This window comes from Oncorhynchus tshawytscha, unplaced genomic scaffold (assembly GCF_018296145.1).
Source record: "Oncorhynchus tshawytscha isolate Ot180627B unplaced genomic scaffold, Otsh_v2.0 Un_contig_3872_pilon_pilon, whole genome shotgun sequence".
NCBI classification, from domain to species: Eukaryota; Metazoa; Chordata; class Actinopteri; order Salmoniformes; family Salmonidae; genus Oncorhynchus; species Oncorhynchus tshawytscha.
In genome coordinates this window covers 292,242-319,887 of record NW_024609762.1, presented here as the reverse complement: position 1 = coordinate 319,887, position 27,646 = coordinate 292,242, and the positions used below count along the sequence as shown (strand labels likewise).

General features: G+C 44.2%; 1 protein-coding gene across 1 annotated transcript; it reads right to left on the bottom strand.

The window, feature by feature from the left end:
• Positions 1-420: 420 nt before the first annotated feature.
• LOC121838633 (zinc finger protein 2-like) lies at positions 421-13,504 on the bottom strand. Its single transcript, XM_042317681.1, has 3 exons — positions 13,220-13,504; positions 3,498-3,697; positions 421-3,102 (listed from the first exon to the last, which is right to left on the bottom strand). The coding sequence occupies exons 2-3, from the start codon at positions 3,679-3,681 to the stop codon at positions 1,238-1,240; spliced, it is 2,049 nt and encodes a 682-aa protein (XP_042173615.1). The 5' UTR covers positions 3,682-3,697; positions 13,220-13,504; the 3' UTR covers positions 421-1,237.
• Positions 13,505-27,646: the final 14,142 nt, after the last annotated feature.

Genomic DNA, 27,646 nt, shown 5'->3' with positions numbered 1-27,646 from the left:
GGAATAGCACTATTACAGCCTGGTTTACAATGAGACATGTATTGTTAACGTAAACCAATCAGGCTTTAGGCCTGGGAATAGCACTATTACAGCCTGGTTTACAATGAGACATGTATTGTTAACATAAACCAATCAGGCTTTAGGCCTGGGAATAGCACTATTACAGCCTGGTTTACAATGAGACATGTATTGTTAACGTAAACCAATCAGGCTTTAGGCCTGGGAATAGCACTATTACAGCCTGGTTTACAATGAGACATGTATTGTTAACGTAAACCAATCAGGCTTTAGGCCTGGGAATAGCACTATTACAGCCTGGTTTACAATGAGACATGTATTGTTAACGTAAACCAATCAGGCTTTAGGCCTGGGAATAGCACTATTACAGCCTGGTTTACAATGAGACATGTATTGTTAACGTAAACCAATCAGGCTTTAGGCCTGGGAATAGCACTATTACAGCCTGGTTTACAATGAGACATGTATTGTTAACGTAAACCAATCAGGCTTTAGGCCTGGGAATAGCACTATTACAGCAACCACTATAGTTGTTAACGATCTTGTCTCGATCTCATCTAAATACGGATGACACTATTACGTTACGGAATTACCCCGACTGCTGACCTGGCTGTGACAAAGGCTACAGTCTGATTTTACAGTTGTGCAGGAAAACCCTTTTTTAAAACTCAAACCCCGTTCATGGGGTTGGTTAACTCTAGAGACTCCATTGGTGTCTACAGAGTTCGGTAGATCAGCATTTGGTTTCCTTGTGCCGTGCGTGTGTCGAATAATCTACAATGCATTTTAAAATTGGAGGAATTGGTGCCTCTAGGGCATTTCAGACAGTTGTTATGGGACCTTGTTGCGAAAGAATGTCTGTTTTTTTTATGATTGTGTTTTACTTTGTGTCATGTTGTGTATAACACTGTGTATATTCTGTTTATGAATGGGTAGTTGCATGTGTTTATTGTGTATTAATGTGTATTGTGGTGCTATACAGGCCTCATCTGGAAAAGAGACCTCGGTCTCAGTAATGACTCCCTGTCAAAATAAAGGTCAGATTTATACACTCTAGCACATTAGGCGGTGGTGGTATTCAAGTTGAGTTCATTTGTGAACTTCCAATTCACTCAGAAGTAAAAGAAGATAGCCCTAAATGGTGCAGTCCATGACACCATTGCAAGGATAGGTGTGAATATCAATACCTATAGTTAGCTTATATATCCTCACTTCACCTTTATTTCACATCACTCTCCTCTCCCTCAACTTCTCTCTCTTCTTGGACAATCACATTGAAAGCACAGGCAGGCTTCCCTCCAATGGATATTCTCTCATGACTTCTTAGACTTCTTAGCTGAGTGAATCCCTCTCCACACCGAGCACATTGGTAAGGCTTCTCTCCACTGTGTGATCTCTGATGATTCTTTAGGTCTCCTGCAAAGCGAAAATTATTTCCGCAAAGTGAGCAGTGGTAAGGTTTCTCCCCTGTATGAATTCTCTGATGATCTCTAAGACTTCCTGAATGATTGAAGCTCTTCCCACATGTGGTGCAGTGGTAAGGCTTCTCTCCACTATGTACTCTTTCGTGTCTCTTAAGGTTTACTTTCTCACTGAAACTCCTCCCACATTGGGAGCAGAGGAAAGGTTTCTCTCCAGTGTGTACTCTTTGATGATTCTTAAGATTACTTGAGGAACTGAAAATCTTTCCACATTGAGGACAGGGGTAACGACCCCGATCAGGCAATCTTGATGTATCTGGGTCAACTACACCACTGTTGTTGTTGTCCTCTTCAACTTCTCTAATTTTCTTCCCATCCTCCTCTTCTTTGACAATCACATTGAAAGTACAGTCACCATCCTCCTCTTTGACAATCACATTGAAAGTAGAGGGAGACGTCTCTCCAATATGTATTTTCTGATGACTTTTAAGACTTTTTAGTTGAGGGAATCCCTCCCCACACTGAGAGCAGCGGTAAGGCTTCTCTCCACAGTGTGATCTCTGATGATTCTTCAGGTTTCCAGCAAAACAAAAACTATTTCCACACAGAGAGCAACGGTAAGGCTTCTCCCCTGTATGTATTCTCTGATGTTTCTTAAGGTTTCCTGGCTGACTAAAACTCTTCTGACAAAGAGAGCAGTGGTAAGGCTTCTCCCCTGTATGTACTCTTTGATGTTCCTTAAGACTTCCAGAACGATTGAAGCTTTTCCCACACTGGGTGCAGTGATATGGCTTCTCCCCACTATGTACCTTCTCATGTCTCGTGAGGTTGAATTTTTCACGGAAACTCTTCCCACATGTGGCACAGTGAAATGGTTTCTCTCGAGTGTGTACTCTTTGATGATTCTTTAGTTTACCTGAGGAACGGAAACTCTTCCCACACTGATGACAGGGGAATCGACCACGACCAGATAGTCTTGATGTATCTGGGTCAACTAGACCACTAGGTTCCTGCTCTTCCTTAACTTCTCTCTTTACCGTCTCATCAATTTCCTTTTCATCCTCCTCCTCTTTGACAATCACATTGAAAGTACTGGCAGACTTCTCTCCACTGTGCGATCTCTGATGAGTCTTCAGGTCTCCTGCTCGACTGAAATACTTCCCACAAAGAGAGCAGTGGTGAGGCTTCTCTCCACTGTGCGATCTCTGATGAGTCTTCAGGTCTCCTGCTCGACTGAAACCTTTTTCACATTGGGAGCAGTGGTAAGGTTTCTCTCCATTGTGAACTCTTTGATGATTCTTTAGATTACCTGAGGAACTGAAACTCTTTCCACATTGAGGACAGGGGTAACGACCACGAAGTCTTGATGTATCTGGGTCAACTATACCACTAGTTTCCTTCTCTTCCTCAACTCCTCTCTTTTCCTTCTCATCCTCCTCCTCTTTGACAATCACATTGAGAGTACAGTCACCGTCCTCCTCTTTGACAATCACATTGAAAATACAGGTAGGCTTCTCTCCACTGTGCGATCTCTGATGAGTCTTCAGGTCTCCTGCTCGACTGAAACACTTCTCACATTGAGGACAGGGGTAACTCCCACAACCAGGCAGTCTTGATGCTGTGGAACTGGGCTCGTTGACCGAGTCTGGGTTGGGGATCTCTCCTGTAAGAAAATGAACAGATATAGGGTAAGAAACAGACAGAGGAACAAAGTATTTTATCATAATGCAGGATTCAATATTAATTAGGATTAACAGTGTATTGAAAGAAATACTTTTGCAAGGGGCTTGTTGCATTGCACATAAATAATGCCGCCATTGTCAAATTACAGTGCATTGCGCAATGGTCGGTAGACATTTTTTTACACATACAGAAGCCTGAGGGGTATACTACAAAGCAGAATCAATGAGTTAGCCTGCTAACTTCCTTAAATATTCTGAATTAACATTTTATTCAACAACCAAAAGCATATGTTTACATTTCTTAATGAACCAGAAAATCAATGCTTATTTTGGGTTGTTTACCTCTGAACCAGAGAGGATGTTAGCCTGAATTTACCTGAGTCAACAGAGGCCCTGTCCTCCTCCCGCTCATTGATTTCTCTCTCCTCGCCCTCCTCCTTTACAATCACATTGAGTTCCACTGTTTGACTGCAGTACCCCAGGTTCACTGACAGCAACTCTGGACCCTGCTGTGAGCTTCTCTGGGCATGAACACCACAACCAGAACCTGGTTCAGACATGGTAGGTTGGGTAGATCTAAAAAAAAAAAGAGGCGACCAAAAGAGTTCAGGGTGATTTTCACAAACCTAGATCGTGGTATAGCTGCAGAAAAGACAACAAAAATGTATCTAAGTGGGCCTCCCGGGTGGCGCAGTGGTTAAGGGCGCTGTACTGCAGCGCCAGCTGTGCCACCAGAGACTCTGGGTTCGCGCCCAGGCTCTGTCGTAGCCGGCCGCGACCAGGAGGTCTGTGGAGCGATGCACAATTGGCCTAGCGTCGTATTATCGATATTATCGCTTGCACAGTGCTCCTTCGGATGTTTAAAGCTTGGGAAATCTTTTTGTATCCAAATCCAGCTTTAAACTTCTTCACAACAGTATCTCAGACCTGCCTGGTGTGTTCCTTGTTCTTCATGATGCTCTCTGCGCTTTTAACGGACCTCTGAGACTATCACAGTGCAGGTGCATTTATACGGAGACTTGATTACACACAGGTGGATTGTATTTATCATCATTAGTCATTTAGGTCAACATTGGATCATTCAGAGATCCTCACTGAACTTCTGGAGAGAGTTTGCTGCACTGAAAGTAAAGGGGCTGAATAATTTTGCACGCCCAATTTTTCAGATTTTGATTTGTTAAACAAGTTTGAAATATCCAATAAATGTCGTTCCACTTCATGATTGTCCCACTTGTTGATTCTTCACAAAAAAATACAGTTTTATATCTTTATGTTTGAAGCCTGAAATGTGGCAAAAGGTCGCAAAGTTCAAGGGGGCCGAATACTTTCGCAAGGCACTGTAAAACACACACTTTCACACTGTACATACAGTACCAGTCAAAAGTTTGGACACACCTACTCATTCAAGGGGTTTTTCTTTCTTTATTCTACATTGTATAATAATAGTGAAGACATCAAAACTATGAAATAACTCATATGGAAACATGTAGTAACCAAAGAAAGTGTCAAACAAATCAAAATGTATTTTATATTTGAGATTCTTCAAAGTAGCCACCCTTTGCCTTGATGACAGCTTTGTATACTCTTGGCATTCTCTCAACCAGCTTCATGAGGTAGTCACCTGGAATGCATTTCAATTAACATGTGTGCATTGTTAAAAGTTAATTTGTGGAATTTATTTCCTTCTTCATGCGTTTGAGCCAATCAGTAGAGTTGTGACAAGGTAGGGGTGGTATACAGACGATAGCCCTGTTTGGTAAAAGACCAAGTCGATATTATGGCAAGAACAGCTCAAATAAGCAAAGAGAAACGACAGTCCTGAAGGTCAGTCAATACGGACCATTTCAAGAACTTTGAACGTTTCTTCAAGTGCACAAAAACCATCAGGCGCAATGATGAAACTGGCTCTCATGAGGAACACCACAGGAACGGAAGACCCAGAGTTTCCCCTGTTGCAGAGGACAAGTTCATTAGAGTTAACTGCACCGCAGATTGCAGCCCAAATAAATGCTTCACCGAGTTCAAGTAACAGACACAACTCAACATCAACTGTTCAGAGGAGACTGCGTGGAATCAGGCCTTCATGGTCGAATTGTTGCAAAGAAACCACTACTAAAAGACACCAATAAGAAGAGACTTGCTTGGGCCAAGAAACATGAGCAATGGACATTAGACCGGTGGAAATCTGTCCTTTGTTCTGATGAGTCCAAATTCTTGGTTCCAACCACCGTGTCTTTGACACGCAGAGTAGGTGAACGGATGATCTCCGCATGTGTGGTTCTCACTGTGACGCATGGAGGTGGTGGTGTGATGGTGCTTTGCTGGTGACACTGTCTGTGATTTATTTTGAATTCAACGCACATTTAACCAGCATTGCTACCACAGCATTCTGCAGCGACATGCCATCCCATCTGGTTTGAGCTTAGTCCCACTATCATCTGTTTTTCAACAGGACAATGACCCAACACACCTCCAGGCTGTGTAAGAGCTATTTGACCAAGAAGGAGAGTGATGGAATGCTGCATCAGATGACCTGGCTTCCACAACCACTCAACCCAACTGAGATGGTTTGGGATGAGCTGGACTGCAGAGTGAAGGAAAAGCAGCCAACAAGTGCTCAGCATATGGGGAACTCCTTGAAGACCATTGGAAAAGCATTCGTTTAACACTTTTTGAGTTACTACATGATTCCATGTGCCAGTTTATAGTTTGTCTTCAACTAAAAATAGTAAAAATAAAAATAGTAAAAAAAGGAGTAAAGAAAAAACCTTTGAAGGTCTGTGTAAGGTCTGTGTAAACCTTTGAAGGAGTAGGTCTGTGTAAACCTTTGAAGGAGTAGGTCTGTGTAAACCTTTGAAGGAGTAGGTCTGTGTAAACCTTTGAAGGAGTAGGTCTGTGTAAACCTTTGAAGGAGTAGGTCTGTGTAAACCTTTGAAGGAGTAGGTCTGTGTAAACCTTTGAAGGAGTAGGTCTGTGTAAACCTTTGAAGGAGTAGGTCTGTGTGAACTTTTCACTGGTTCTGTATACTGCTGTTCCACTTTATTATCTATGCCGATTGCCTAGTCACTTGTACCCCAAAATACATGCATATATTACCTCAACTACCTCACTATTAATCTGATTATCCAATAGTCATGTAAACACCTTACTCTGCTTATCTTAAAATCGGTATACGGTCAAAAATCAAAGCAAGCATCAACGCTGATTAAAACAAGGTTTTCTGAGCCTTTCAGACTATAGGACATGTAGCATAAAATCGGGATTCCAGCTAATTGTATTTAAAAATCGGGATTCCAGCTAATTGTATTTAAAAATCGGGATTCCAGCTAATTGTATTTAAAAATCGGGATTCCAGCTAATTGTATTTAAAAATCGGGATTCCAGCTAATTGTATTTAAAAATCGGGATTCCAGCTAATTGTATTTAAAAATCGGGATTCCAGCTAATTGTATTTAAAAATCGGGATTCCAGCTAATTGTATTTGATCTGCACATGTGCTGGCAACAGCAAAGCGAGCCTCCCTGTTAAATGCAAAGTGAAGTCAGAACAACTGAATGTATTATAACTGTCTTATAACATTTTGTTTGTGAAAACTATTTCTATGTCCGAACTCAGAATCAAATGTGCTTAAAAATGTGCTTTTTTTTAAATAACATGATCGCTGTGGTAGAACATTTATTTTGAGTTGTAATCTTCTGCATTTATCAGAGTGCCATCGGGTAGCCGGATTTCAGATGTTTCCATGGAAACGGGATTATTATGAGAGAAACCGCTCTTCTTGCAAAGCACATTTTAATCAAACTATTATATTAAATCTGACTATCCATGTCACCATGTCACCTCACACAGACAGACTTGGTAACGCTACGCCTTGTATTTGATTGTTTTACTATTCTCATTTTACTTTTTAACTCTGCATTGTTGAGAAAGGGCTCGTCAGTCAGCATTTCACTGTAAAGTCTACCCCTGTGACAAAACAAGGGGAAAGGGGGGGTACCTCGTCAGTCAGCATTTCACTTTTTAACTCTGCATTGTTGACAAAAAACAAGGGGAAAGGGGGTACCTCGTCAGTCAGCATTTCACTGTAAAGTCTACCCCTGTGACAAAACAAGGGGAAAGGGGGGGGCACTACCTCGTCAGTCAGCATTTCACTGTAAAGTCTACCCCTGTGACAAAACAAGGGGAAAGGGGGGTAAAGCATTTCACTGGGGACAAAACAAGGGGAAAGGGGGTACCTCGTCAGTCAGCATTTCACTGTAAAGTCTACCCCTGTGACAAAACAAGGGAAAGGGGGTACCTCGTCAGTCAGCATTTCACTGTAAAGTCTACCCCTGTGACAAAACAAGGGGAAAGGGGGTAAAGGGTCTACCCCTGTGACAAAACAAGGGGAAAGGGGGTACCTCGTCAGTCAGCATTTCACTGTAAAGTCTACCCCTGTGACAAAACAAGGGGAAAGGGGGTACCTCGTCAGTCAGCATTTCACTGTAAAGTCTACCCCTGTGACAAAACAAGGGGAAAGGGGGTACCTCGTCAGTCATTTCACTGTAAAGTCTACCCCTGTGACAAAACAAGGGGAAAGGGGGTACCTCGTCAGTCAGCATTTCACTGTAAAGTCTGTGAAAAACAAGGGGAAAGGGGGTACCTCGTCAGTCAGCATTTCACTGTAAAGTCTACCCCTGTGACAAAACAAGGGGAAAGGGGGTACTGTCAGCATTTCACTGTAAAGTCTACCCTGTGACAAAGAGATTTCACTGGTGTGGGGGGGGCTGTCAGCATTTCACTGTAAAGTCTACCCCTGTGACAAAACAAGGGGAAAGGGGGTACCCTGCATTTCACTGTAATCACCCCTGTGACAAAACAAGGGGAAAGGGGGTGTCAGTCAGCATTTCACTGGGGACAAAACAAGGGGAAAGGGGGTACCTGTCAGCATTTCACTGTAAAGTCTACCCCTGTGACAAAACAAGGGAAAGGGGGTACCTCGAAGCATTTCACTGTAAAGTCTACCCCTGTGACAAAACAAGGGAAAGGGGGTACCTCGTCAGTCAGCATTTCACTGTAAAGTCTACCCCTGTGACAAAACAAGGGGAAAGGGGGGTACTGTATCAGCATTTCACCTACCCCTGTGAAAAACAAGGGAAAGGGGGTCAGTCAGCATTTCACTGTAAAGTGTGACAAAACAAGGGGAAAGGGGGGTACTGTCAGCATTTCACTGTAAAGTCCCCCTGTGACAAAACAAGGGGAAAGGGGGGGTGTGGGGGGCTGTATTTTCAAAAGTCCCCTGTGACAAAACAAGGGGAAAGGGGGTCAGTCAGCATTTCACTGGTCTACCCCTGTGACAAAACAAGGGGAAAGGGGGTACTGTCAGCATTTCACTGTAAAGTCTACCCCTGTGACAAAACAAGGGGAAAGGGGGGTGAAGCATTTCAGTCTACCCCTGTGACAAAACAAGGGAAAGGGGGTACCTCGTGCATTTCACTGTAAAGTCTACCCCTGTGACAAAACAAGGGGAAAGGGGGTACCTCGTCAGTCAGCATTTCACTGTAAAGTCTACCCCTGTGACAAAACAAGGGGAAAGGGGTACCTCGTCAGTCAGCATTTCACTGTAAAGTCTACCCCTGTGACAAAACAAGGGGAAAGGGGGTACCTCGTCAGTCAGCATTTCACTGTAAAGTCTACCCCTGTGACAAAACAAGGGGAAAGAGGGGTGGGGGGGCTGTCAGTCAGCATTTCAAAAGTCTACCCCTGTGACAAAACAAGGGGAAAGGGGGTACAGAGCATTTCACTGTAAAGTCTACCCCTGTGACAAAACAAGGGGGGGGGTACTGTCAGCATTTCACTGTAAAGTCTACCCCTGTGACAAAACAAGGGAAAGGGGGGGTCAGCATTTCACTGTAAAGTCTACCCCTGTGACAAAACAAGGGAAAGGGGGTACCTCGTCAGTCAGCATTTCACTGTAAAGTCTACAGAGATTTCACTGTAAAGTGTGACAAAACAAGGGGGGGGGGTACTGTCAGCATTTACTGTAAAGTCTACCCCTGTGAAAAACAAGGGGAAAGGGGGTCAGAGCATTTCACTGTGTGTGGGGGGGGTGTATTTAACCCCTGTGACAAAACAAGGGGAAAGGGGGTCAGAGCATTTCACTGGTCTACCCCTGTGGGGGGGGGTACTGTAGCATTTCACTGTAAAGTCTACCCCTGTGAAAAACAAGGGGAAAGGGGGTCAGAGTCAGCATTTCACTGTGTCTACCCCTGTGACAAAACAAGGGGCTGTCAGCATTTCAAAAGTCTACCCCTGTGACAAAACAAGGGGAAAGGGGGGTCCTCGTCAGTCAGCATTTCACTGGTGTGACAAAACAAGGGGGGGGTACTGTCAGCATTTAACCCCTGTGAATCAGAGGGTGTGGGGGTACCTCGTCAGTCAGCTTTCATTTAACCCCTGTGAATCAGAGAGGGTGGGGGCATTTCACTGTAAAGTCTACCCCTGTGACAAAACTGTATTTAACCCCCTGTGAATCAGAGGGGAAAGGGGGTACCTGTCAGTTTAACAACTGAAATCAGAGGGAGGTGGGGGGGCTGTATTTAACCCCTGTGAATCAGAGAGGTGTGGGGGGCTGTATTTAACCCCTGTGAATCAGAGAGGTGTGGGGGGCTGTATTTAACCCCTGTGAATCAGAGAGGTGGGGGGCTGTATTTAACCCCTGTGAATCAGAGAGGTGTGTATTTAACCCTGGGGGGTGTGGGGGGCTGTATTTAACCCCTGTGAATCAGAGAGGTGTGGGGGGCTGTATTTAACCCCTGTGAATCAGAGAGGTGTGGGGGGCTGTATTTAACCCCTGTGAATCAGAGAGGTGTGGGGGGCTGTATTTAACCCCTGTAATCAGAGAGGTTGTAACCCCTGTGAATCAGAGGTGTGGGGGAGGTGTGGGGGGCTGTATTTAACCCCTGTGAATCAGAGAGGTGTGGGGGGCTGTATTTAACCCCTGTGAATCAGAGAGGTGTGGGGGGCTGTATTTAACCCTGTGAATCAGAGAGGTGTGGGGGGCTGTATTTAACCCTGTGAATCAGAGGTGTGGGGGGGCTGTATTTAACCCCTGTGAATCAGAGAGGTGTGGGGGGCTGTATTTAACCCCTGTGAATCAGAGAGGTGTGGGGGGCTGTATTTAACCCCTGTGAATCAGAGAGGTGTGGGGGGCTGTATTTAACCCCTGTGAATCAGAGAGGTGTGGGGGCTGTATTTAACCCCTGTGAATCAGAGAGGTGTGGGGGGCTGTATTTAACCCCTGTGAATCAGAGAGGTGTGGGGGGCTGTATTTAACCCCTGTGAATCAGAGAGGTGTGGGGGGCTGTATTTAACCCCTGTGAATCAGAGAGGTGTGGGGGGCTGTATTTAACCCCTGTGAATCAGAGAGGTGTGGGGGAGAGGTGTGGGGCTGTATTTTTAACCCCTGTGAATCAGAGAGGTGTGGGGGCTGCCATAATCGACATCCACGTCTTCGGCGCCCGGTAGAACAGTGGGTTAAACTGCCAGGGGCAGAACGACAGATGTTTTTCCTTATCAGCTCGGGGATTCGATCCAGCAACTTGGGCTCGTAAGTAAGTATCACATTGTAAAAGTCTACACCGGTGACAAAACATCTGATTTGATATAAAATTGTCAATAGAAGAAAATTGTTTTTTCCCCCGTTTTTTCTCTCCCCCAATTCTAAATAAAATCAGCGACTCAGGCGACATCCACGTCTTCAATAACTTTCAGTTCTCTTCATGGAACGTCTTTATTCCATGAAGAGAATAATGATATTATCTTTTAGAGTCACTGTGAAACAATCAATTAGTACCCTTCTCTCGTATCCGTTATCAAACTAATGATCTTCAGCCGGAACAAGTCAGTCATCTGCTTCCCATAGTCAGAGCTAGCGATATATGCCAGCTCATGAATTTCCAGAATAGGTGTATTTGCATTAGCGACGCTATCTGCTACTCCCGGCTACTTCTTATCGTTGCCAACTTCACAACGTCACTGTCCGTTCACACTGTCACCGTGTTTACACCCAGAGAAGTGTCGCTGTTCATTTTGCAGCCCTTAAAGAGTAGCCAATCCAAGTAGATTTTTTATATTGGACACGTACATTCTGTCTTGTATGCTATGGACTTTAGTGAGTAGGCTGGACCCTGGTTTTATTAGACACAATCGATTATGTACGGTGCAGTATTTATGTCCATTATGACAACCAAGTGGATTAAAGCTGATTGGCCACTCTTTAAGGGCCGCAAAATGAGCAGCGATGCTCCTGGGGGTGTAAACTCAGTGGACTTGGAGACTTGAAGTGTTCCTGACTAGAATGGACCTTTTACTGCAGCACAATGTACACAAGATAAGAGTACACACACAAACAACGTTGTTGACCATTTAGGATTGAAATAAACAAATACATTCCACAATATCTTATAGAAATACTTGTTATCAAACAAAGAATAATTACAAGGATAAAATACATGGATAATTCTGCACTAATTATTAATTTACAAAGTATTCACACAGAGAGGAAGTGGAAGAGAGAGGCCCAGCTAGGGTGCAAATCTGTATCCGTCCAGCAGGTGGTGTTTTCCCCCCCAGTTGTTTGGCTAAGCAACCGGTTTTTGTATGAAGTCAATGAGAGTGTGTCGAATTCGGTCAACAAAAAAAATGATTATTTGCGACACAAGGTTTATTTGATCTAATTAGAAGTTTTGTAATGTTTAAGTCGTTACGAGTGTACTGATATAAGTAGGACACTATACTGGAGTTGTCCCAAGATGGTAGTAAATGGAGGTAGCATACAATCTCTCCATTGAATACAGGCGGTTGACGTCAACAACCCTCATTAAATCTTTTTTTTAAAGGATTACAATAATGAGATGTATCCACCAATTCACAGAAAGGATAGGAGAGCTAGGGGAGCTAGACAGCCCACCATGCCGCTTTGTGGACAACCACTCCCATTACTAGAGTGGAGAGACATGCATCTTGTCAGTTTATTCATAATAACGGGACTCTTATTCTGAAGGATTCCAAAACATCTATGACCCAGAAGTACTTCGTTATTCTTGCCTGTGTCACAGCTGTATCATTATGATGGAAAACCGAATTTTGCTTCTTAGGTCGACATTCCGTATTAATTTGCTTGAAAATATTATGGAAAAAGGGTTATGCCTTGATCACACCAACAGAATTATTGCACAAAAAGGTACACAGCGTCATCTGGATATGTGTGCAGCATTCACATTCTGCTACCATTTCTGTCGAGACGTCTATGCATACAGTTTGACACATATGTTCAATAAATTCAACATAAATCACCAAACAGAACGCACTGCCTCTGCAAATCAATGCTGCAAGGCAAACGCCGGGCCAGTTGGATAGGAAATTACTTTTATTTAACCTTTAACGAGGCAAGCCAGTTAAGAACAAAGTATTATATTTACAATGAAGGCCTACCCTGGCCAAACCCTAACGATGCTGGGCCAATTGTGCGCCACCCTATGGGACTCCCGATCACGGCCGGTTGTGATACAGCCTGGAATCGAACCAGGGTCTGTAGTGACGCCTCTAGCACTGAGATGCAGTGCCTTAGATCGCTGCGCCACTCGGGAGTACCAAAACGCAATAATACTGTCGGTATGATCGAGGCGTTAGCTGTTTGCATAAACCTGTAGCCGGGTAGTTTAGCAACGGTTAGTCCAGCTAATTTGGCTATCTACCTAGATAGCTAAACCAAATATTTTGTAACCAACCTTTCAATCTGTGGCTAAACAAATGAGCAGCCGGTTAGCTATTTCCTTGGTACAGTCATTTTACTCACGATGAGTCGACAGCTGGCTAACTATTAAATAAAAGTCACACTTCAACCGTGAACTTGAAATAAAGTTAGCATGTTAGCCAGCTAGCTACACAAACGGGTTTTGACGGGAGATGTGTTGCTAACTGGCTAACAGCTAACTAGCTGGGGAACAACAAAACCAGGCCGCGGAAACCAGTGCGGTTTCATCCTGGAATGTGTTGGTTTACAGACCGTGTTACAAGCATCATTAAAACAAACAATAATCATTAGCAATAGGTTACCTGGAACTGATTTCCTGTTTGGCTTAAAATAACTTGAGGATATGGTGAGGTCTCGTAGAGCAAGAGGGAAAAATGTGTCCACTTTCCGAGTGAGTTTGGTCTGGATTATGAGAGGCGGCAGGAAATGTTCGTGAGCGTCGTATCAGCGTACTCATTGTGCATGTTTTACCGGCCTCTCTTGTTCAAGCCTATACCTAGGATATTATACAGCATTAACTCAACCAGACTCGAAGGTAAACTTCAACATGTCTTTACTCCGTCACTGAAATAAACCCCACATTCCTGTGGTGACGTCATATGTCAGCACGTCACATCAATACGCGACATTCCCCCTTTACTTGGACATGAACTTTAACGTCAACCTGACATTTTTTTAAAAATGTATTTTATTTAACTAGGCAAGTCAGTTAAGAACAAAATTCTTATTTATAATGATGGCCTACCCCCGGGCCAAACCCTAACCCGGATGATGCTGGGCCTCTCTGACATACAGTCTTGGCCAAAAGTTTTGAGAATGACACAAATATCAATTTTCACAAAGTCTGCTGCCTCAGTTTGTATGATGGCAATTTGCATATACTCCAGAATGTTCTGAAGAGTGATCAGATAAACTGAAATTAATTGCGAAGTCCCTCTTTGCCATGCAAATGAACTGAACCCCCCAAAAAACATTTCCACTGCATTTCAGCCCTGCCACAAAAAGGACCAGCTGACATCACGTCAGGGATTCTCTCGTTAACACAGGTGAGTGTTGACGAGGAAAAGGCTGGAGATCACTCCGTCATGCTGATGGAGTTCGAATAACAGACTGGAAGCTTCAAAAGGAGGGTGGTGTTTGGAATCATTGTTCTTCCTCTGTCAGCCATGGTTACCTGCAAGGAAACACATGCCGTCATCATTGCTTTGCACAAAAAGGGCTTCACAGGCAAGAACTTCAAGGAGAGCGGTTCAATTGTTGTGAAGAAGGCTTCAGGGCGCCCAAGAAAGTCCAGCAAGCGCCAGGACCGTCTCCTAAAGTTGATTCAGCTTCGGGATCGGGGCACCACCAGTACAGAGATGCTCAGGAATGGCAGCAGGCAGGTGTGATTGCATCTGCTTGCACAGTGAGGCGAAGACTTTTGGAGGTTGGCCTGGTGTCAAGAAGGGCAGCAAAGAAGCCACTTCTCTCCAGGAAAAACATCAGGGACAGACTGATATTCTGCAAAAGGTACAGGGATTGGACTGCTGAGGACTGGGGTAAAGTAATTTTCTCTGATGAATCCCCTTCAAGATTGTTTGGGGCATCCGGAAAAAAGCTTGTCTGGAGAAGACAAGGTAAGCGCTACCATCAGTCCTGTGTCATGCCAACAGTAAAGCATCCTGAGATCCTTCATGTGTGGGGTTGCTTCTCAGCCAAGGGACTGGGCTCACTCACAAATTTGCCTAAGAACACGGCCATGAATAAAGAATGGTACCAGCACATCCTCCGAGAGCAACTTCTCCCAACCATCCAGGAACAGTTTTGTGATGAACAATACCTTGTCAGCATGATGGAGCACCTTGTCATAAGGCAAAAGTGATAACTAAGTGGCTCTGGGAACAAAACATCGATATTTTGGGTCCATGGCCAGGAAACTCCCTAGACCTTAATCCCATTGAGAACTTGGTCAATCCTAAAGAGGCGGGTGGACAAACAAAACCCCACAAATTCTGACAAACTCCAAGCATTGATTATCAAAGACTGGGCTGCCATCAGTCAGGATGTGGCCCAGAAGTTAATCGGTAGCATGCCAGGGCAGATTGCAGAGGTCTTGAAAAAGAAGGGTCAACACTGCAAATATTGACTCTTTGCATCAACTTCATGTAATTGTCAATAAAAGACTTTGACACTTATGAAATGCTTGTAATTATACTTCAGTATTCCATAGTAACATCTGACAAAAATATCTAAAGACACTGAAGCAGCAAACTTTGTGGAAATTAATATTTGTGTCATTCTCAAAACTTTTGGCCACGACTGTACACTGTAGCAGTAACAGATCCATACAGCCTCCATCCTACTAAACTACACTGTAGCAGTTACAGACCCATACAGCCTCCATCCTACTAAACTACACTGTAGTAGTTACAGACCCATACAGCCTCCATCCTACTAAACTACACTGTAGCAGTTACAGACCCATACAGCCTCCATCCTACTAAACTACACTGTAGTAGTAACAGATCCATGCCTCCATCCTACTAAACTACACTGTAGTAGTTACAGATGCCTCCATCCTAAACTACACTGTAAACTCCACACTGTAGTAGTAGTTACAGACCCCATCCTACAAACTACACTGCAGATGCCTCCATCCTACTAAACTACACTGTAGTAGAACAGATATCCTACTAAACTACACTGACCAGATGCCTCCATCCTACTAAACTACACTGTAGCCAGATCCATACAGCCTCCATCCTACTAAACTACACTGTAGCAGTTACAGACCCATACAGCCTCCATCCTACTAAACTACACTGTAGCAGTTACAGACCCATACAGCCTCCATCCTACTAAACTACACTGTAGCAGTTACAGACCCATACAGCCTCCATCCTACTAAACTACACTGTAGCAGTTACAGATGCCTCCATCCTACTAAACTACACTGTAGCAGTTCCATACAGCTATGGAGCCTCCATCCTACTAAACTACACTGTAGCAGTTACAGATCCATACAGCTATGGAGCCCCCATCCTACTAAACTACACTTCCACTACTCTTCCCGAGTTACACTTACACACAGGTGTTTGGAGCATGCTAAGACAGCTAATTGGCACAGGTGGTCGCCTCTTGTATTCCATCTGTTTTCCATAAACAAGCGCTGTAACTTGAAGATATGGCCGTATGGGAACAATAACCCTATCAAGGTGTGTATCAATTTAACCTTTTTTTTTTTTTTTTTTTTTTTGAAAATTATAACGACTGTACACGACAACACTCATTCTTTACCTGTATAGCAACAGTTGTGTTACCAATAAACAACTGAAATCTGTTCAATGTCTTATTTCTGTTCTCCTAATGGATTTTCCTTTTAAGCCTACTACTAAGAAAAACAAAACAAAACAGTATTATTATTATTTTCTTACCGTAACACAACATTTTGCACCTTTTTCACAACATAATTCAAACATTCAGAGTCTTCACATTAGTCCTTTGTTCTTGTCATTTTTTTTCCAGTTTATGCTTGTTTTATTTACCCCTTAGAGTACAGGATCATTATTTAAATGACTAAGTCTGTTAGTTTACTTCTGTGGCAGTTGAATTAGTCTGTGAGGCCTGGACTCTGTTCTTGGGTGTCCTGTTTGGACTCTTTGTGGTGATCTGGTTTGGACCGCAGTCTCTGTCAGTCTCTGGTTTGGACTATGGTCTCAGAGTAGGACTCTGTTCCGCAGTCTCTGTCAGTCTCTGGTTTGGACTCTATGTAATGTCTCAGAGTAGGACTCTGTTTCCGCAGTCTCTGTCAGTCTCTGGTTTGGACTCTATGTAATGTCTCAGAGTAGGACTCTGTTTCCGCAGTCTCTGTCAGTCTCTGTCCTTTGGTTGTGGATTTGGCTCCTCAATTCTATAGCTCTTCATGAATGTTGTATTGCTGGAATACCTGGCTCCAGTTGGAGATGGAACAACCACATTTTTTCCCTCTATATTGATCACAGTGTTGAAGGTTGTTCTGAACTTGTCTGTTTTTGTCCTGTTTTAGGAGAACCTGGTCTCCGATGTCCATGTCATGAGTGTTCGGCTCTGCGACAGTTGTCTGCATAGATCTTGGATTTCCCTTTCTGCTCAGCATCATTTTCCCCCGGCAGAAGTTCTGGAACTGGGAGGACAGGTACTGTGGTCCACAATCTGATGGGATTGTTCATGGGAGACCATGACGACTGAAAATAGTCTCCAGACTATCAATCACCTTTTTTTTCCTGTGGTAGTAGATTGCATGATATCATATTCATAATATCTGCTGTAATAGTCTACAACTACTAGTACTGAGTGTCCTGTTGGTAGTGGACCCAATAGGTCAGTTGGTGACGTCCTGCCGCGGCCCTTCAGGTAGCTCTGTGGGTCTCGGAGGTTCTGGCACGTCTGGTCGTGCTACAATCAGACAACCATGGCAGGACTTGGCGTGTCTCTCTGCAGCCTTGTACAATGTCTGGCCATCGTGCTTTACCCATGACATGTAGTTTTGTGACTACAATGCCCCACCATCGTGCTTATCCATGACATGTAGTTTTGTGACTACAATGCCCCGCCATCGTGCTTATCCATGACGTGTAGTTTTGTGACTACAATTCCCCGCCATCGTGCTTATCCATGACATGTAGTTTTGTGACTACAATGCCCACATGTCCCTGGTGATCTAAGGCTACAGCCGTCACACAAAGCCCACGTGGCAAAACAATGCCTGTTCCCCTTAGGAATGTCGGATTATACACAGTTCATTTTCTACAGGCCTGGCATGTCTCATAACACCCACTCTGCAGAGCATTTCTCAGCTCTATTGGCTCTTTGTCTGTAGCTGATGCTTCCTCCACTTCCCTTGTGGTCTCATTGCATTTGGAGATGGTTTCACAGCCACAAATCTCACGCTCTCCTCTGCTCCGTGTATGTGTGTGTGTGTGTGTGTGTGTGTGTCTCTGTGTGTGTGTGTGTGTGTTTGTCTCTGTGTGTGTGTGTGTGTGTGTGTGTGTGTGTGTGTGTGTGTTTGTCTCTGTGTGTGTGTGTGTGTTTGTCTCTGTGTGTGTGTGTGTGTGTGTGTGTTTGTGTGTGTGTGTGTGTGTGTGTGTTGTGTCTCTGTGTGTGTGTGTGTGTGTGTGTGTGTGTGTGTGTGTGTTTGTCTCTGTGTGTGTGTGTTGTGTGTGTGTGTTTGTCTCTGTGTGTGTGTGTGTGTGTGTGTGTGTTTGTCTCTGTGTGTGTGTGTGTGTGTGTTTGTCTCTGTGTGTGTGTGTGTGTTTGTCTCTGTGTGTGTGTGTGTGTGTTTGTCTCTGTGTGTGTGTGTGTGTGTTTGAGAGTCTTTCACTGCAGTCTCTTCAATTAGACGAGACAGAGGGTCAGCCATGTTGTTCCCCCCTGATCCCTGATATGTGGACAACACAAAAGTCCTATTGTTGGAGTCTCAGCACCCCACCATTCGATAGGAGCGCACGGCTTTGAGCGAGAGGACTGTCAATAGCCTCTAACGCCTTATGATCAGTCACTGGATCAAACTGCCTGCCGTATACATATGGCTGAAGCCTTTCACAAGGCCAAACCAACACAAAGGGGCCTGACGCTCACTTTGTGAATATCTGCGTTCAGACTCCTGCTCACACTCCGTGCTTCTACACCTGCATTGCTTGCTTGTTTGGGGTTTTAGGCTGGGTTTCTGTACAGCACTTTGAGATATCAGCTGATGTACGAAGGGCTATATAAATAAATTTGATTTGATTTGACAGAACAGACTGGAACCATTTCTCTGTGTTGTTCTTGCAGGATCAGTGCTCCTATAGGCCCTCTGGTTTTTGTGGGAGTGTCTTTGTCAAAGTATGCGAGAGTGTCGACGGCTTCAGACGGTTCCTCTTTAAAATGACTGGAATGCCTTCTTCTTCTTCTTCTTCTTCTTCTGTTTCCTGTTCCGTAGTGGGGAACTAGAAAGACACAAACCTCTGATGTCGTCTCAGGCTCATCACTCTGCTCTCCACTCTGCTCTCCACTCTGCTCTCCACTCTGCTCTCCACTCTGCTCATCACTCTGCTCTCCACTCTGCTCTCCACTCTGCTCACTCCACTCTGCTCATCACTCTGCTCTCACTCTGCTCTCCACTCTGCTCTGCTCTCCACTCTGCTCATCACTCTGCTCTCCACTCTGCTCTCCACTCTGCTCTCCACTCTGCTCACCACTCTGCTCTCCACTCTGCTCTCCACTCTGCTCATCACTCTGCTCATCACTCTGCTCTCCACTCTGCTCTCCACTCTGCTCATCACTCTGCTCTCCACTCTGCTCACCACTGCTCTCCACTCTGCTCTCCACTCTGCTCACCACTCTGCTCACCACTCTGCTCTCCACTCTGCTCTCCACCACTCTGCTCTCCACTCTGCTCTCCACTCTGCTCTCCACTCTGCTCTCCACTCTGCTCATCCACTCTGCTCTCCACTCTGCTCTCCACTCTGCTCTCCACTCTGCTCTCCACTCTGCTCTCCACTCTGCTCACCACTCTGCTCTCCACTCTGCTCTCCACTCTGCTCTCCACTCTGCTCTCCACTCTGCTCTCCACTCTGCTCTCCACTCTGCTCACCACTCTGCTCACCACTCTGCTCACCACTCTGCTCACCACTCTGCTCTCCACTCTGCTCTCCACTCTGCTCTGCCCACTCTGCTCACCACTCTGCTCTCCACTCTGCTCATCACTCTGCTCACCACTCTGCTCACCACTCTGCTCACCACTCTGCTCTCCACTCTCCACTCTGCTCACCACTCTGCTCTCCACTCTGCTCTCCACTCTGCTCCACTCTGCTCTCCACTCTGCTCACCACTCTGCTCTCACTATTTCAGCTGTGGGCTCATTTAAAACACCCATTTGCCCCCATGTTGAACTGACATTTCTCTGAGCTGAGAGTCAGCTCACAGTCAGCCTATTGAGGACAGTCAGCCTATTGAGGACAGTCAGCCTATTGAGGACAGTCAGCCTATTGAGGACAGCATTCTAGCCCCGCTGGTCCTTCGTCTGGGACGTGGACAATGATGTCATCCGATATGTTCTCCTAACCCCTCGATGCCTGCCAGTTGCTGTTGCGACGTCACGTTGATACGTTCTCGCTCTCCGATGGAACTCCAGAGTCTTTTATATCTGTATATCCCATTATGCACTGCAAACGTCGTTATGTCTGGGGTTCGCTCCAGGTGATGATTTAAGCCCCATTTAAGATCCAGTTTACTGAACGTGACAGTCAACCCATTCATTCCTTGCTAAAGTTCATCCACTGTAAGGATTGGGTATCTGCCAGGTATGATCGCTGTGTTCGCTTCTCTCATGTCCAGACAGTCTTATATCGCCATCCGGCTTTGGCACTAAAACTACCAGATTCACCATATTGGCACGAACACTACCAGATTCACCATATTGGCACGAACACTACCAGATTCACCATATTGGCACGAACACTACCAGATTCACTCAGGGTGTGGACACCATCCACTCTCTCCATTAAATCCATGTTTTGTCGTTCCTTATCCTTAAGGTCTGTGCTATTGGTCCACAGCTTCTCTCAGACATAAAGGTCTGTGCTATTGGTCCACAGCTTCTCTCAGACATAAAGGTCTGTGCTATTGGTCCACAGCTTCTCTCAGACATAAAGGTCTGTGCTATTTGTCCACAGCTTCTCTCAGACATAAAGGTCTGTGCTATTGGTCCACAGCTTCTCTCAGACATAAAGGTCTGTGCTATTGGTCCACAGCTTTTCTCAGGTGGAATGGAACACGCCTAAAGGTCTGTGCTATTGGTCCACAGCTTCTCTCAGGTGGAATGGAACACGCCTAAAGGTCTGTGCTATTGGTTCACAGCTTCTCTCAGACATAAAGGTCTGTGCTATTGGTCCACAGCTTCTCTCAGGAGGAATGGAACAAGCCTAAAGGTCTGTGCTATTGGTCCACAGCTTCTCTCAGGTGGAATGGAACACGCCTAAAGGTCTGTGCTATTGGTTCACAGCTTCTCTCAGACATAAAGGTCTGTGCTATTGGTCCACAGCTTTTCTCAGGTGGAATGGAACACGCCTAAAGGTCTGTGCTATTGGTCCACAGCTTCTCTCAGGTGGAATGGAACACGCCTAAAGGTCTGTGCTATTGGTTCACAGCTTCTCTCAGACATAAAGGTCTGTGCTATTGGTCCACAGCTTCTCTCAGGAGGAATGGAACAAGCCTAAAGGTCTGTGCTATTGGTCCACAGCTTCTCTCAGGTGGAATGGAACACGCCTAAAGGTCTGTGCTATTGGTTCACAGCTTCTCTCAGACATAAAGGTCTGTGCTATTGGTCCACAGCTTCTCTCAGGTGGAATGGAACACGCCTAAAGGTTTGTGCTAGGGGTTTGTGCCCCTTCAACATGTAGGTTGATCTCCCCCCTTCAACATGTAGGTTGATCTCCCCCTTCAACATGTAGGTTGATCTCCCCCTTCAACATGTAGGTTGATCTCCTACCCCTTCAACATGTAGGTTGATCTGCTACCCCTTCAACATGTAGGTTGATCTCCCCCTTCAACATGTAGGTTGATCTCCCCTTCAACATGTAGGTTGATCTCCTACCCCTTCAACATGTAGGTTGATCTGCTATCAACATGTAGGTTGATCTCTCCCCCTTCAACATGTAGGTTGATCTCTCCCCCTTCAACATGTAGGTTGATCTCTCCCCTTCAACATGTAGGTTGATCTCTCCCCCTTCAACATGTAGGTTGATCTCCCCTTCAACATGTAGGTTGATCTCCCCCCTTCAACATGTAGGTTGATCTCCCCCTTCAACATGTAGGTTGATCTCCCCTTCAACATGTAGGTTGATCTCCTACCCCTTCAACATGTAGGTTGATCTCCTACCCCTTCAACATGTAGGTTGATCTCTCCCCCTTCAACATGTAGGTTGATCTCCCCCTTCAACATGTAGGTTGATCTCCCCCTTCAACATGTAGGTTGATCTCCCCCCTTCAACATGTAGGTTGATCTCCCCTTCAACATGTAGGTTGATCTCCCCCTTCAACATGTAGGTTGATCTCCTACCCCTTCAACATGTAGGTTGATCTCTCCCCCTTCAACATGTAGGTTGATCTCCCCTTCAACATGTAGGTTGATCTCCCCCTTCAACATGTAGGTTGATCTCTCCCCTTCAACATGTAGGTTGATCTCCCCCTTCAAACAACCTGGGTTACTGCTGTTTTATCTGCGTCTTTACATCTCCCACGGCTGCTATGTCAACACCCCAATTTAATGTCAGTCTCTTTACCTAGCAACAGCTCTCCATCTCCACATTTCACAGTGAACTCAGCCTGCGCTTGCCTAGCTTTATTTGGCATGTGAAAAACACTTTTACTGTGAGTCTCTTTACCTGATGAGTATGCATACGTCCACTGTTTATCAGTCAGTGATGAGTATGCATAGCTGTTTATCAGTCATGATGAAAATGCATATAGCTGTTTATCAGTCAGTGATGAGTATGCATACAGCTGTTTATCAGTCAGTGATGAGTATGCATATAGCTGTTTATCAGTCAGTGATGAGTATGCATATAGCTGTTTATCAGTCAGTGATGAGTATGCATACAGCTGTTTATCAGTCAGTGATGAGTATGCATACAGCTGTTTATCAGTCAGTGATGAGTATGCATACAGCTGTTTATCAGTCAGTGATGAGTATGCATACAGCTGTTTATCAGTCAGTGATGAGTATGCATATAGCTGTTTATCAGTCAGTGATGAGTATGCATACAGCTGTTTATCAGTCAGTGATGAGTATGCATATGGCTGTTTATCAGTCAGTGATGAGTATGCATATAGCTGTTTATCAGTCAGTGATGAGTATGCATATAGCTGTTTATCAGTCAGTGATGAGTATGCATACAGCTGTTTATCAGTCAGTGATGAGTATGCATACAGCTGTTTATCAGTCAGTGATGAGTATGCATATAGCTGTTTATCAGTCAGTGGTGAGTATGCATATAGCTGTTTATCAGTCAGTGATGAGTATGCATATAGCTGTTTATCAGTCAGTGGTGAGTATGCATATAGCTGTTTATCAGTCAGTGATGAGTATGCATATAGCTGTTTATCAGTCAGTGATGAGTATGCATATAGCTGTTTATCAGTCAGTGATGAGTATGCATATAGCTGTTTATCAGTCAGTGATGAGTATGCATATAGCTGTTTATCAGTCAGTGATGAGTATGCATATAGCTGTTTATCAGTCAGTGATGAGTATGCATATAGCTGTTTATCAGTCAGTGATGAGTATGCATACAGCTGTTTATCAGTCAGTGATGAGTATGCATATAGCTGTTTATCAGTCGGTGATGAGTATGCATATAGCTGTTTATCAGTCAGTGATGAGTATGCATATAGCTGTTTATCAGTCAGTGATGAGTATGCAAATAGCTGTTTATCAGTCAGTGATGAACGGCACCTGATTATCTTGGCTTTCAACATTTCCCATGTGCTCTCATCTACAATGTTACTCGTGATTTGCCATGTGCTCTCATCTACTATGTTACTCATGATTTCCCATGTGCTCTCATCTACTATGTTACTCATGATTTCCCATGCGCTCTCATCTACAATGTTACTTGTGATTTCCCATGTGCTCTCATCTACTATGTTACTCATGATTTCCCATGTGCTCTCATCTACTATGTTACTCGTGATTCCCCATGTGCTCTCATCTACTATGTTACTCGTGATTTCCCATGTGCTCTCATCTACTATGTTACTCGTGATTCCCCATGTGCTCTCATCTACTATGTTACTCGTGGCCCCCGGAGTCAATTAACATGAATAAACTGACTCCTCCCACTGAGAAGGTGATCCTGTCTGAGGTACAGTTCTCACCTACAGAGACTTCAGAAAGTACTTCATTACACATTTTGTTGTGTTACAGCCTGAAATTAAAATGTGAATATTTTTGTCCCTCACCCATCTACACACCAATACCCCATAATGACACAGTGAAAACGTGTTTATAGAAATGTATCGCGATTTTTTAAAATTGAAAATTCAGTTACAGAAATAACTCATTTACATAAGTGTTCACATCCTTGAGTCAATAAAACCATTGAGTAAATACTTTGTAGGAGCACCTTTGGCTGTGATTACAGCTTTGAGTCATCTTGGGTATGTCTGTATCAGCTTCGAGTCATCTTGGGTATGTCTGGATCAGCTTTGAGTCATCTTGGGTATGTCTGGATCAGCTTTGAGTCGTCTTGGGTATGTCTGTATCAGCTTTGAGTCATCTTGGGTATGTCTGTATCAGCTTTGAGTCATCTTGGGTATGTCTGGATCAGCTTTGAGTCATCTTGGGTATGTCTGTATCAGCTTTGTACATCTGGATTTGGGGATTTTCTCCCATTCTTCCTTGCAGCTTTTTTCAAGCTCTGTTGAGTTAGATGAGGAGCAGTAGTGAACAGCAATCTTCAAGTCTTTCCACAGATTTTCAATGGGATTCAAGGCTGGGCTTTAGCTGGGCCACTCAAGGACTTTCACATTCTTGTTCTGAAGTCATTCCAGCGTTGCTTTGGCTGTGTGCTTGGGGTCATCGTCCTGTTGGAAAGTCATCTTCACCCCCAGTCTAAGGTCGTTTGCACTCTGAAGCATGTTCTCATTAAGGATTTGTCTTTATTTGGCTTAGAGCTTTTCCCCACAAAAAAAAATGTATAAATTGGTCGACCGAGAGTCGTCTGTTTTTTTTTTACCAATCTGTAAATGGTCGAAATGTTTAAACGTGTATTTTTCCATATGTGTTTGAATAAAAATCAACTATATGCACTGAGCTTGTCTGATGCTTTAAGCGCACCATTTGATGAAATAATTAAGACAAACAAATGACTGAAGAGGGAGCCCGATGGCCACACTGTGTTAAAAAGAAATGAAAGCAAGTGCTTGTGTGACAGGCGCACGTTGTCTCTCTCTCCTCCCTACTGCAGCGAACAGGCCCCACACCACAGTAAGTGTTTATCTCTGTTGTCTCTCTTCCCTACTGCAGTGAACAGGCCCCACACCACAGTAAGTGTTTATCTCTGTCTCTCTCCTCCCTACTGCAGTGAACAGGCCCCACACCACAGTAAGTGTTTATCTCTGTTGTCTCTCCTCCCTACTGCAGTGAACAGGCCCCACACCACAGTGTTTATCTCTGTTGTCTCTCTCCCTCCCTACTACAGTGAACAGGCCCCACACCACAGTGTTTATCTCTGTTGTCTCTCTCTCCTCCCTACTACAGTGAACAGGCCCCACACCACAGTGTTTATCTCTGTCTCTCTCTCCTCCCTACTGCAGTGAACAGGCCCCACACCACAGTGTTTATCTCTGTCTCTCTCCTCCCTACTACAGTGAACAGGCCCCACACCACAGTGTTGTCTCTCTCTCCTCCCTACTGCAGTGAACAGGCGCCACACCACAGTGTTTATCTCTGTCTCCTCCCAGTGAACTGCAGTGAACAGGCCCCACACCACAGTGTTTATCTCTGTCTCCTCCCTACTGCAGTGAACAGGCCCCACACCACAGTGTTTATCTCTGTCTGTCCATGCTGAAGCTGCACCATAATTACACCCATTGTTGTTTCTTACTTGTTTCTCTGACTCAAAAAGTCTGTTATCAAAATACATAATTTGTTTCGGAAAAACATTCCCTACTGTTGGAGGAAACTATAGTTGAAATTATTAATTATGTATACATTTAAATTAGAACCATTTATTTTAATACTATTATGTGGTGGTATGAAATGTATGGGTTTTTAGTAAAACTAGGAATGAAAATGTAGTTAAAACAAATGAATTGTCTGTACCTTGCAGGTTTAAGGAAGAGGGATGGTATATATTTTCAGACAGATAAGAATGTTCTTTGATGTTCCATTAGTGGAGAAGAGTATATCTTTTAGACAGACTGGAATGTTTGTTTTATGAGGGGAGTAGAAGACAATCTCCAGACCTGAAGACACTGCGCTATTGTGTGGATCGGAGAAAGTGTGAGAACTGATGACGTCATTTTGATCTTCTCTTTAAAATGAAATGTTCTTTGTATTTTGGGTCAGTACTCATCAAGAATAAATGCTGAACTTGTTTTTAAGACTGGTCCCTTTCTATTTCATGCAAAACTATACATTTACAACTTATTATGAAATAGAGAGAGTGTGAATTTCGTTTTGGCTACAAAACATATAGGAATTTAGAATTCCTCTAACACCTACTCCCTCAACCATTGAAACATGTTTGGAACAGCGTAAACAACACTAAATTCCATTTTTTTTGTAAAAACAAAATATAGAAATCCTTTATTACAGCAAAGACTAAAACAGTTGCATGGATTTGTGAATTGCGGTTTATTTATTGTTTAGGCCGGTTTATGTGTTGTTTAGGCCGGTTTATGTGTTGTTTAGGCCGGTTTATGTGTTGTTCAGGCCGGTTTAGTGTTGTTCAGGCGGTTTATGTGTTGTTCAGGCCGGTTTATGTGTTGTTCAGGCCGGTTTATGTGTTGTTTAGGCCGTGTTGTTTAGGCCGGTTTATGTGTTGTTCAGGCCGGTTTATGTGTTGTTCAGGCCGGTTTATGTGTTGTTCAGGCGGTTTATGTGTTGTTCAGGCCGGTTTATGTGTTGTTCAGGCCGGTTTATGTGTTGTTTAGGCCGGTTTATGTGTTGTTTAGGCCGGTTTATGTGTTGTTCAGGCCGGTTTATGTGTTGTTCAGGCCGGTTTATGTGTTGTTTAGGCCGGTTTATGTGTTGTTCAGGCCGGTTTATGTGTTGTTCAGGCCGGTTTATGTGTTGTTCAGGCCGGTTTATGTGTTGTTCAGGCCGGTTTATGTGTTGTTCAGGCCGGTTTATGGTTGTTTAGGCCGGTTTATGTGTTGTTTAGGCCGGTTTATGTGTTGTTCAGGCCGGTTTATGTGTTGTTTAGGCCGGTTTATGTGTTGTTTTTATGTGTTGTTCAGGCCGGTTTATGTGTTGTTCAGTTTATGTGTTGTTCAGGCCGGTTTATGTGTTGTTCAGGCCGGTTTATTAGGCCGGTTTATGTGTTGTTCAGGCCGGTTTATGTGTTGTTTAGGCCGGTTTATGTGTTGTTTATGTGTTGTTTAGGCCGGTTTATGTGTTGTTTAGGCCGGTTTATTTATTGTTCAGGCCGGTTTATGTGTTGTTTAGGCCGGTTTATGTGTTGTTCAGGCCGGTTTATGTGTTGTTTAGGCCGGTTTATTTATTGTTCAGGCCGGTTTATGTGTTGTTTAGGCCGGTTTATTTATTGTTCAGGCTAATTACCCAAAACTCCCTTTGTTCTTTCATGTTAAAACTAAAATGCTTGATTGCATGAAAGACTCGCATGCTGTGCGATGACACGAAACGAAAACGAACAAATGATTGATTGACACAGTGGAGCGACGTTACAGTATTAAGACTAAAAACAGGACGCGCTCTTAAGCCTACAGCTACGATGGCGGTTACGGAAGAGCACTATTATAAGAAGCCTACTAGGAATGACAATGACGTTATTATAATGACGATTGCGCCAATAACAACAAAGATGAAGGAGATGAAGAGAGAGGAGGAGGGTGTAGGAGCCAGAGCTGCAGGCATATTATGCGTGACAAACAGAGGCTGTTTTAAGATTATAATATTATTCTTCTGCCCGTTGGGAATAGTGTAAACAACACCAATACGAGGGTCAACTGTGCTGTTATGCACATAGCAACATGGTCTAGGAAAT

What these genes read in the sequence shown, in the direction of transcription:
- LOC121838633 (XM_042317681.1), bottom strand. Translation starts at nt 3,681, where the DNA reads ATGTCTGAACCAGGTTCTGGTTGTGGTGTTCATGCCCAGAGAAGCTCA. An exon ending in CAGGGCCTCTGTTGACTCAG is followed by an intron (nt 3,103 to 3,497) that starts GTAAATTCAGGC and finishes ATTTTCTTACAG; the next exon opens with GAGAGATCCCCAACCCAGAC.